Genomic DNA, 12,200 nt, shown 5'->3' on the forward strand with positions numbered 1-12,200 from the left:
TTTTGAAGCAGCAACTTTATTTTAACATATGTTATACCTTATGGAAACAGAAACATCTCAGTAGTGAAATCATTCTCATTGGTCCAACAGAAACATTTTTATGTGTATTTAAACAAAAATAGGCATGTGCATAAATTTGGGTACCCCAAAGAAATAATTCCATTAATATTTAGTAGAGCCTCCTTTTGCTGCAAGAACAGCCTGTAGACGCCTCCTATAGCTACAGACAAGTCCCTGAAGTCTGGCAGGTGGTAGTTTGGCCCATTCCTCCATACAAAACGCCTCCAGTTCAGTCAGGTTTCTTGGTTTCCGTGCGTAAACAGCCTGCTTCAAATCAATCCATACATTTTCAATGATGTTAAGGTCTGGGGACTGGGATGGCCATTCCAGAAGATTGTACTTGTGCTTCTGCATGAATTCCTTGGTGGATTTTGAACAGTGCTTAGGATCATTGTCCTGCTGAAAGATCCAACCCCGGCGTAGCTTCAACTTTGTGACAGATTCTTGAACATTCTTGTCAAGAATCTGCTGATACTGAGAGGAATTCATGTGGCCCTCAACTTTAACAAGGTTTCCAGTCCCTGTGCTAGCCACACAGCCCCATAACATGATGGACCCTCCACCAAATTTCACAGTAGGCAATAAGTTCTTCCCATGGAATTCAGTGTGTTTTTTTCGCCATGCATACCTCATCTTGTTCTGACCAAATAACTCTATCTTAGTCTCATCTGACCACAGTATTTTTTTCCAAAATGCTTCTGGCTTGTCCAGATGTGCTTTTGCATACCTCATGCGACTCTTCTTGTGACAAACACTCAGGAAAGGCTTTTTGCGCATCAGCCTTCCAAAGAGCTTTTCCTGGTGCAAAGTACGCTGGATTGTGGAACGATGAACAACTACACCATCAGTAGCCAGATGTTCTTGTAGTTCTCTGGAGGTGGTCTGTGGCTTGTCTGTGACCATTCTAACCATCCCTTGCCTGTGCCTTTCCACTATTTTTTTTGGCCTACCACATCTTTCCTTCACAAGGACTGTTCTTGTGGCCTTCCATTTCTGCACCACATTTCTGACTGTGGAGACAGACAGTCCAAACCTTCTTGATAATTTCTTGTACCCTTCTCCTAATTCATGATAATGAATTATCTTAGTTTTTTGGTCAGTGGAGAGTTGTTTCGATGCCCCCATGTTGCCACACTCTAAAAAAGAACCTAGGACAAGTGCAACCAGCAATTGCCTCTGTTAAATAGCCTTTTTCATGATTGGTTCCACCTGTCTTTGTAATTGAAGGTCTCACAAGCAAGTCAAAGCAATTCTGTGCTGTAACCTGTCAGCTATAAATCCCTACAGGTCTTGAAATCAATGTGATTAGAAGGGTGCCCAAACTTTTGCACATACCATTTTTTACATTTTAATTTATCATAATAAAACTATGTAATGCTACTCTGACAATTTTGGTCTGGAAAACACTTAAATGTCTACATCTCTGTAGGAAATCAAATCTTGTTGCTGTGATCTTCTTTTATAAAGTTAGAGCAAATTATCATGAAATCTTAGAGGGGTGCCCAAACTTTTTCATACAACTGTATATCCAACCTCCCCTTTATTTCCAAAATCCTTGAGAAGGTTGTTGCAAACCAGTTATGTGATTATTTGCACAGGAATGGCTTGTTTGAAGATTTTCAGTCAGGTTTTAGAGTCCATCATAGCACAGAAACAGCTCTGGTTAAGGTTACCAATGATCTCCTCATAGCTTCAGACAATGGACTTGTCTCTGTACTTGTCCTACTAGATCTTAGTGCCGCATTTGACACCATTGATCATAAGATTTTATTACAGAGACTAGAACATATGGTCGGCATCAAAGGAACCACACTAAGCTGGTTTAAGTCATATCTGTCAGATAGACTCCAGTTTGTTCATGTTAATAATGACTCCTCTATCATCACAGAAGTTAGTCATGGAGTTCCACAAGGTTCTGTGCTAGGACCAATGCTCTTCAGTCTATATATGCTCCCTCTGGGAAACATTATTAGGAGGCGCCAGATGAATTTCCATTGTTACGCAGATGACACCCAGCTGTACTTATCCATGAAGCCAGGTGAGACTAACCAGGTAGCCAAGCTTCAGGTGTGTCTTAAGGACATAATTTCTTACTCTTAAATTCAGACAAAACTGAAGTTATTGTAATTGGCCCAAAACACCTCAGAGATACACTATGTGATAATATACTGACTTTGGATGACATCACCTTGGCCTCCAGTGCTACAGTCAGAAACCTTGGTGTCATTTTTGACCAGGACTTGTCCTTTACTTCACATATAAAGCAAGTCTCTAGGACAGCCTTCTTCCACCTGCGCAATATTGCTAAAATATAGCAGACCCATTCTATGTCTAAAGGATGCTGAAAAACTAGTTCATGCATTTGTTACCTCAAGACTGGACTACTGTAACTCTTTATTGTCAGGATGTCCCAAAAATTCAGTAAAAAGCCTCCAACTGATCCAGAATGCGGCAGCACGAGTACTGACAGGAACTAGGAAACGAGATCACATCTCTCCTGTGTTAGCCTCTCTGCATTGGCTCCCTGTAAACTCTAGAATCGAATTTAAAATCCTCCTCCTCACCTACAAAGCCATTCATGGTCAGGCACCATCGTACCTTGGAGAGCTCATAGTTCCCTATTTTCCCAATAGGACACTTCGCTCTCTAAATGCAGGTCAACTTGTGGTTCCCAGAGTTTGTAAGAGTAGAATGGGGGGCAGAGCCTTCAGCTATCAGGCTCCTCTCCTGTGGAACCAGCTCCCAGTGTGGGTTCAGGAGGCAGACACCCTCTCTACCTTTAAGATCAGGCTTAAAACGGTCTTGTTTAGTAAAGCTTATAGTTAGGGCTGGCTCGGGTATGTCCTGACCCATCCCTTAGTTATGCTGCTATAGAGCTAGACTGCTGGGGGATTCCCATGATTCACTGCGTGCTCTCTCTCTATTTCTGTCTCTCTCCCCCTTTCTCTCTCGATAACTTCATGCCATTAACTTTGTATTTTTTCTCTCCCGTAGTTTGTGCTTCTCCTCTCTCTCCCTCTCTCTGTCCTCATTCTGCAGGTCTCTCTGCCCTGGGAGCGGCAGGACCCAGATCCACCACTACTCATCTTTACTATTAACCACTGTTACCTGTCATTATTATTGATAACACCATTACCGACACAGCTGTTCCTGGTCTCTCTCTCTCTCTCTTCTCTCCCCTCTCCTCCCCCTCCCCCTCTTTCTATCTTCTCCTAAACCCAACCGGTCGAGGCAGACGGCCGCCCACCCCGAGCCCGGTTCTGTTGGAGGTTTCTTCCTGTTAAAAGGGAGTTTTTCCTCCCCCCTGTCGCCAAGCGCTTGCTCTTTGTGGGAACTGTTGGGTTTATTCTGTAACAAAGTAAGGTCTTGACCTTACCCTGTAAAGTGCCTTGAGATAATGTATATTATGATTTGGCACTATACAAATAAAATTGAATTGAATTGAATTGTTTATTTCTAGCATAGCTGATAGTATCCAGCTGCCCAATCCCATTTGGATTTACCATAGCAACAAAATTCGAACCCAGACCCTCAAAGATAGGATAAGACACAGTCTCTGGCAGCAGCGCACCACCAGAGCAAGCAAGGCAAGCAGTACTTGCCTAGTTAAAGCTAAGAATAGACAGAAATTAGAACGATACTGAAGTTGAAACGACATTCCTCCTTCTCATATCAGCTTTGTCATATAAAGGATCTGATGCATGCTTGCATTCATCATGTAATTTACTACCCATTTGTTGTGGCAGCAGGGTATTGTCCCTGCAACCTAGCTTGCCTTCCACCCGTTGTATCTATTGTTTCTTTCATTTTCGTGGGTGTGACCGTGTCCGGTTGACAAAGGAGCTGGAGCAGGAAGGAGAAAGGTGAAAATGTCCAGGCAGAGAGCAGCAAGATGGAGGAGAAGAATCATGAGATTGGACAGGCCCTGAATTCATGAGAGATTTGATTTGCTACTATCTATATTAACTGAAAAGGTATGTTTTAGTCTGGTCTATATTTTCGTGGTCAGTGTAGTACACAGCTGAATTGTTAATTGATCAAACAGCATAATAAATATTTCCTGAAACTAACGGTAAATACATGTGGATTACACAGCAGTCCTGTGATTATAATCAAAATAATGAAAAAAAAAAAGGTGTATGTCTGTAATATCTGTTACCCTGTGTGAAGGATGCTGACAATATGGTCACATGAAAGTTATTGTTTCATAGTGCTATTTCAGGTTATTTGACGTTGTGTTGTGTGAGCTCGTCATGCATAGTCAGTGTGTTAGCTGCAGTAGATTCAGATCAGCATGCTGCCAGGAGCAACAGCAGAGAAGCTGAGTGATGTGCTGGTGTGGAAGGGGTGTGAGAAGTTTGAAACAGAATATCTTTACACAAGTAGAGCAGCTGCTTTCAGGAACAGCTCAGTGTGTATGCTGTGTACATAGCAGGTGAGAGAGAGGGTGAGATGAGGCTGGCAACTGGAGCAGAGAGTTTGCTAGTTAGTTTCCATCTGCGCAAGCATATACGCTGCAATATCATAGCTGATCTCACAACAGTAGAAGCTGAGTCAAGGAAGGCTTAGAAAGCATGCTTTTGCTATAGCTAGTCATTGATTGATTATCATCAATGCACATGTGTAAACCTGTAAGAAAAGCTGCTGTCCTCTCTGCTTGACAAGCCCACAGCCTTTGTCAATGGGACACGATCATGCCCACATAAATAAATATACACATACATACATAGAAGAATAAAGATTTGTTGTAGCAGATTTTGGCTTAAGAGGATCTTTCTGTTAGACCACTTGGTAATCATTCACCAATCACCATAAGGGGACACACTATAAAAAGTGGGTCACTCTCGTGTGCTCTTCCGTTCCTGCTGAGAGCACGCGCCTCGTTTCCGGCGCACCTTGCTTCCGCTTTGCCGCAGGTAGGAGAGAATCTCCATTATTGTTTGCAATTTGGCATGTCCTTGTTGCGAGGCTGCTTATATTGGTTGCTTAAGACTTTATAGATCTCCTGGCTGTTGCTTCCCGTGTGCTGAGCAGTGACCTTTCTGCTGATCGCCGCTGGTAGGTTCCTCCCCAGTTTCATTGTGCCGCAAACTTCCTGCCGGTGGCATTTTACAAACAGTTTGGCTTCAGGTAATGACTGGGGTATCAGACTAGCGCCTGCAGATTCCCTTGTCTTCCTGCGGGTGAGAGCTCACGCTGCCCGATTGGTATGTAGCCTACTCTGACATCAGTTTTCTATTTTATTTATCATTTCGGTTTAATTTGATTTGTATGCATTGTAGGAACTGGCCTGCTGTTGGCGTTCGCAGCCTAATTGGAGCGACAGCTGCTGTCGTGGCGCACACAGCAAGGACGCTGCTGCTTTGCGTCTGGCTGTTTTCCTCTTAGTAGTTTGGCCTGTGATCGTTTAATGTTTTTTTGTGTTTATTTTAACCTGGACCCGTTTTAAGTGTGAATGGTAAGAAATGTGATCGTGAGCAGGATTCTATTTGCGATGTTCTGATTTATTTGTAATTTTGTATCTATGTTTCAGCCTGGTTGTTTATTTTTCTTTCTGTTTGTATTATTTGTGATTTATTATTTGTTCCAGTAATACAGCTGCCATCCAAGCAGCCTTATTCAGGTATGGTTTATGTTGTGTGAGTGCAGTCACACAGCTGTTTATTAACAAATAGTTTTGTGTAGTTGATTTTGTTATACATATGATTTGTAAGGTGGGATTACCCTTTCATTTCACTTTAATTTGTATATCGTTATATATGGTTTAAGTGCTGATTTATTAATTGAGTTGACTATTTACCATTAATTAGTTTCTTGTTTTCTTAAGTTTATTTTCTTTAGTTTACTTTCATTTTTTTTCCCTTGGTTACACCACTGGCAGGAGGCCATTTTGAGAGCTGCTGATAACCAGTGTCCAGGTTTCAGCATTCGGCCACTGAATGGTTTATATTTTAGGTTGGAAGTTGTAATCCCCTAATTATGTTTTGTTTGTTTTAGGAGCTGGGCACCTGTGGTGGTGGGGCCCTCTTTTTGCAGTCTCCCGGTATTGACTTCACTTGTGTGGGTGTGTATGCACGTGTGCTTTCGGGTGACTTCTCCTGGGATCCTTCTTCCGTGGACCTACCCTGCCACTAATAAGCCCCTAAGCTCCAGTTGCTTTCAGTTACCCTGCAACTGAGTGAATTGTGTTTTAATGATCATCCTTATGTTACTAAATTGTTAATAAATATTATTGATGGATGGAACCATGTCTCTGGCCTCCTGAGTATAACGAACCTGTATGCCTTTTTGAAATATCTGGTATCAGTTGAGGGTTCGCAATTCCTTGGGTGAAATTCCCAGGGTGACGTTGTCGGATTACAGTATTTGTTGTAATGTATAAAACCTAGAGGTGTGTGTCCTCCTCCCCCTAGCACTCGCGTCACCACACATACATACATACACAAAAATAAAGTCCCATTGTTACGAAATGGAGATTCTGGTAGTTTACTCCAAATTTGCCTTGTGTCTATTTGGAGCTGACCATTTGACCTATGGTCTGATTGTACATCTCTTCGTTGTGCTAAAAACGGTCTGTTTGTGAAAGAAGTATCCTTTGTCACTGTTTCCTATCAATTTGACAGCTTGATGGTGGGGAGAGTAAGAAAGGTGACATTCTTGGGTCCGTAACTCTACTTGTCCTCTCTATGAACCTCTTTAATGGCTTGTAACTAATGCCAGGCCTGGTATGTCCGTTACATTTCATATTATAGCAATATGAAATACGTTTTTATATCCTTTTTGGAACACTTTGAAACTTTCCCAGGTGTTCAACTCAGCTGATCCTGTTTGTGAGGTATAATTTGACCTGCACAAACTTGTGGTCTCAAGATCAACATGGTGCTTTTTGTGGTAAGGGCAATTTGTTTTTGTTGTGCCATCAGCATTAACCACACAACCATAGGATTAACAATTTATAATTAGGGCCAATGGCACGCATGATGTACGCGTTTCCCAGCAAAAATAGACGAGGAAAAGAACTGTTGATAGTCCTACTGACGCAATACTAGCAACATTCCATAAATTTGACACCTGTCACTATATTTCTACCAAAAAATAAATCAGAAATGAATTTACAATGACAAGAAATCCAACATTCAAGTAGCCTGCTAACTCTATGTAGTAAGCTAGAGCTGACAGTAGCAGTGAGGCAGCAGACACACAGCCGGTGCAGGCAGGACGTCAGTTGGGTTGGCCGACTCAGGGAACAGGCCTGAAATCAGGGCAACTCAGGAATAGGCTCAGGAACAGACGAGACATTGGCTGGGACTTCTAACACGGAACAGACAAGAAGTCAGCAGGGACCCTCAACAAAGGAATAGGGCATTGGTTATGGCACAAGGCAGGCTCTGGGTAGCTTGGCGGCCGAGACTCTGGGTCGCTTGGCATTGTAGGCTCTGTGGCCTTGGGCAGATGAGTCTCAATGGAGCTGGACAGCTGAGTCTCTGTGGGAAAACCCACGCTTCCTACCAGGGGCCCTGACCCCTACATATCTCCAGGCAAATGGTGAGACCCAAACAAAGGGGACTGCTCAAGGTTTTCAGGTTCAGGATCAGATGGGGGCCAGCCGACTCAGGGACAGGAGTAGACAGGAAGCTGGGGTGCAGATTGGAGACAAGCAGGTAGGAGGCGAGCCGACCTGGGCTGAAGGTTTCCCAACAGGGATGCATGCTGGATGCTAGCAGTCCAAGGGCCAGCTGACCGGAGTGCAAGCTGTAGGTTAGCTGACTCAAATCTGAACATTCAGAATTTTAGCAGACTGTGGAATAGACTGTTAGCTAACCAACTGGCTGGAGGCAGATTTTAACCAGTTTAGAGATTGTTTCCCCACATGCCAACCTTGGGGCAGCATCATTGTACATGTACTCCCTAGTACAGGCTGTTTTTCAGGGCCTATACCAGCATACAAGGGATTAAAATAAATCATGACTTCTTGAGGTAACTTCACAGTCTCTGCAGAACTAACAATACATGGCTAATGAGGGGGGCTAACAGTAAGTGACGATGACGACAGTGTAGTGAACAGGGAGTTTCATTTGGTGTTATTTTTTGATGTACTAGTCTTTAAAGTCATCAGACACAGCACTCTCTCAGAAGGCTGCACAGAGCTCAGCAGAAGACACTCATCTTTGGAATAACACGGAGGGTGTGGTGAAGCTCTGTATTCAGAGAAGCTTGACATTCTTCTTTATCGGTTGGTAATAAAAATCTAAATTTCTATTGACAGGTGTATTAGAGACTGATGTGTGTGTTTGCTTAGAAACTAGATGGCAGATAACTACTCACTGGTTGATGGTGAGTCACTGCTTGAAAAGATAAAAAAAGAGGTCATTATTGTGCAGATCCTGGTGATGATTTTTCTCTGCATTGACTTGTTGCTCATCATAACCTTTTTTAAAAAAGAGTGCTTTTACACAACAACACGTTACATCTTATTTGCTGTTACATTGCTGTCAGATAGTGTGTTGTTATTCTTCACTGATATCCTGCTACTCTTCACCTATTTTCGCTTTACCATGCAAGTTTGGTTGTGTATTATTATCTGTGTTTTTATGTTTTTGTGCACTTTACTCACACCAGTTACTCTGACAGCAATGAGCCTGGAGCGCTATGTGGCCATTTGCATGCCCCTGCGCCATGGAGAGTTGTGCTCCACACACAGCACTGTGCACTGTATTCTCATCATCCATGGCATCAGCTTTGTGCCCTGCATTGTTATTTTCACCATGTTCTGTGCAACAGCATTTCTTAGTTTCTATAAACAATATCAGGTTTGTTCATTCGAATTGTTTAGTTTACATGTATGGCAGGATCATGTTAGGTCAGCTGTATATCAGTTCTACTTCTTGGTCATGTTTATGATCATTGTTGTCTCCTACATTAAAATAATGAAAGTGGCCAAAGCTGCATCAGGAGAGGATAAAAAGTCAACATGGAAAGGGCTCAGAACAGTGGTTCTTCATGGTTTCCAGCTGCTGCTGCTTCTCATCCAGCTGTGGTGCCCATTCATAGAGACTTGGCTACTTCAGATTAATTTAAGGTTGTTTTCTCCAATCCGGTACATTAATTACGTAATCTTCTTTCTTGCACCAAGATGTCTGAGTCCTCTTATTTATGGACTTAGAGATGAACTTTTTTCTCAGGCACTGAAAAAATATGCCTTCAGTGGCTTGTGTAAAAGAAATGTTATTTGACTAGACTAAGACTAATTATTTTCTGACAGAAATTCACATTGCAATCATTTATTTAAACTGTAATTTCATTAAAACATATTGGAAATAATTGTGTGTTTGTAAATCACATTCTAAATACTTAAATGGTAATTACTGTATTATTTTGGAACCAAGGCCTTCTTTTCCCATGTTTTTGGGTGTGAATGATTGAAAGGGAAAAATAAAATTGAAATGTTTTGCATATAACTCTGAATAATTGAAGAGTAGCTGTGGGAAGATGCTGGCAAAGGGAAGAGATGGAGGATCAATGGGACAAGCGTTTGTGACTCATTATTCCACAGAATGTGCAAAACGGCCCTTTCTGCAGGCAACTCAGCAATGTTTATTGGGTTACAAAGTGCATTTCCAAGATCTGGGTCTTCATATTGTATAGAGAATTCACCTTTAAGAGCAAGGTTTTTTTTATAGTTCATCTTGCTATTGTTCTAGAGATTCCAGGGTCTTCCGGATGAGTTTTGGGTTTATGCTTACTCACAATAAAAGAACCTGTCAAAACAAACATTAATTGCATGTTTCTACTCTCACAAAATAAATGTGAAAATGTTAATCACAAATTAAAATTTCATGCATGGCCCTGCAGTCCACTGCATTGCCCAGCAGAAACTATCATGACCTTTACATATTGGGTCTCATACAGATTAACATCTTTGGTGCTTCTGTTTCAGTGCTTCCTCCACATGTAACTGGGCCACTTTTATGTTTGTCCTCACTGTGATGGTTGCACGTCCAGACTCCTGGGAACACACAGATACAAAAATGCATTTTGTCAAATTGCTGAAATTGCTAATTTCCAAAAAAAAAAAAAAAATCACCAGAACCGGAACCTGGGGATTCAGATGCACTTCACTAAACATTAGCTGCTCAGGGAGCCACGGTCAAACCACACGAGACAGTTTTCTTGGATGTCATGGAAAACCTGAAGGCCCTCAGTGCCACTGTCACTGTCACAATTCCGACTGAGAGCAAACACTTGGCGACAGTGGCAAGGAAAAACTTCCTTTAAGAGGCACAAACCTCAGGCAGAACAGGGCTCCTGGTGGGTTTGGCTCATTGTGGCTCATTGTTTATTTCTAGTGTAGCTGATAGTATCCAGCTGCCCAATCCCCATTTCCATTTACCATAGCAACGAAATTCGAACCCAGACCCTCAAAGATAGGATAAGACACAGTCTCTGGCAGCGGCGCACCACCAGAGCAAGCAAGGCAAGCAGTGCTTGCCTAGTTAAAGCTAAGAATAGACAGAAATGAGAACAATACTGAAGTTGAAGCAACATTCCTCCTTCTCATATCAGCTTTGTCATATAAAGGATCTGATGCATGCTTGCATTCATCATGTAATTTGCTGCCCACTTGTTGTGGTAGCAGGGTATTGTCCCTGCAACCTAGCTTGCCTTCCACCCGTTGTATCTATTGTTTCTGTCATTTTCGTGGGTGTGACCGTGTCCGGTTGACAAAGGAGCTGGAGCTGGTGCAGGAAGGAGAAAGGTGAAAATGTCCAGGCAGAGAGCAGCAAGATGGAGGAGAAGAATCATGAGATTGGACAGGCCCTGAATTCATGAGAGATTTGATTTGCTACTATCTATATTAACTGAAAAGGTATGTTTTAGTCTGGTCTATATTTTCGTGGTCAGTGTAGTACACAGCTGAATTGTTAATTGATCAAATAGCATAATAAATATTTCCTGAAGCTAATGGTAAATACATGTGGATTACACAGCAGTCCTGTGATTATAATCAAAAATAATGAAAAAAAAATGGTGAATGTCTGTTATATCTGTTACCCTGTGTGAAGGATGCTGACAATATGGTCACATTAAAGTTATTGTTTCATAGTGCTATTTTGGGTTATTTGACGTTGTGTTGTGTGAGCTCGTCATGCATAGTCAGTGTGTTAGCTGCAGTAGATTCAGATCAGCATGCTGCCAGGAGCCGCCAGGAGCAACAGCAGAGAAGCTGAGTGATGTGCTGGTGTGGAAGGGGTCTGCAGAAAAAACATGTTTTACACAATTTTAAAAGACGTCTACCGAAACAATCCAGTATCCATTTCAAATGTACGCTTTCTTTAGAATCTTTTTAGCACTTTATCTCCCTGTCAAAACAAAGTGAAGTTGAACTCTTTCTGACTCACTCAGCTGACCTGTAGCTATGGTGTAATACAATGCATGCCATAGTTGCGCTTGTGCTTAGATATATGGTAGTTCAGTGGTTGAGAAAAATACACTTTACATTTCACAGCAATACTGCTAACTTCTTACTAAAATTGTGCATTAAGCGGCAGCAGCAGCAAATAAATGAGCAAATCCCACTGATTTATCATCTCTGTCCAAGATCCACAGTAAGTTTGAGAAGTTTGAAACAGAATATCTTTACACAAGTAGAGCAGCTGCTTTCAGGAACAGCTCAGTGTGTATGCTGTGTACATAGCGGGTGAGAGAGAGGGTGAGATGAGGCTGGCAACTGGAGCAGAGAGTTTGCTAGTTAGTTTTCATTATACATCTGCGCAAGCATATATGCTGCAATATCATAGCTGATCTCACAACAGTAGAAGCTGAGTCAAGGAAGGCTTGGCAAACATGCTTTTGCTATAGCTAGTCACCCATCAAATATCCCAGGATTATCATCAATGTACATGTGTAAACCTGTAAGAAAAGCTGCTGTCCTCTCTGCTTGACAAGCCCACAGCCTTTGTGAACGGGACACGATCATGCCCACATAAATAAATATACACATACATACATAGAAGAATAAAGATTTGTTGTAGCAGATTTTGGCTTAAGAGGATCTTTCTGTTAGACCACTTGGTAATCATTCACCAATCACCATAAGGGGACACACTATAAAAAGTGGGTCACTCTCGTGTGCTCTTCCG

The 12,200-nt window shown here is 42.0% G+C and overlaps 1 protein-coding gene and 1 long non-coding RNA gene across 2 annotated transcripts; both read left to right on the forward strand.

Moving 5' to 3' along the window:
* The first annotated feature begins 4,719 nt into the window (after positions 1 to 4,719).
* On the forward strand, positions 4,720 to 6,510 carry LOC139632330 (uncharacterized). Its single transcript, XR_011693544.1, has 3 exons — positions 4,720 to 4,976; positions 5,061 to 5,118; positions 6,058 to 6,510. It is a non-coding gene; the product is annotated as an uncharacterized lncRNA (long non-coding RNA).
* Positions 6,511 to 7,706: 1,196 nt separating this feature from the next.
* LOC139632051 (odorant receptor 131-2-like) lies at positions 7,707 to 9,764 on the forward strand. Its single transcript, XM_071496786.1, has one exon. The coding sequence runs from the start codon at positions 8,367 to 8,369 to the stop codon at positions 9,291 to 9,293; it is 927 nt and encodes a 308-aa protein (XP_071352887.1). The 5' UTR covers positions 7,707 to 8,366; the 3' UTR covers positions 9,294 to 9,764.
* Positions 9,765 to 12,200: the final 2,436 nt, after the last annotated feature.

This window comes from Trachinotus anak, unplaced genomic scaffold (genome assembly GCF_046630095.1).
Source record: "Trachinotus anak isolate AG129_WGS33_773 ecotype Australia unplaced genomic scaffold, CSIRO_AGI_Tana_v1 ptg000014l, whole genome shotgun sequence".
Lineage (NCBI taxonomy): Eukaryota > Metazoa > Chordata > Actinopteri > Carangiformes > Carangidae > Trachinotus > Trachinotus anak.

Excerpts from the sequence above, each read along its gene's own strand:
- LOC139632051 (XM_071496786.1), top strand. The coding sequence starts at position 8,367 with ATGGCAGATAACTACTCACTGGTTGATGGTGAGTCACTGCTTGAAAAG.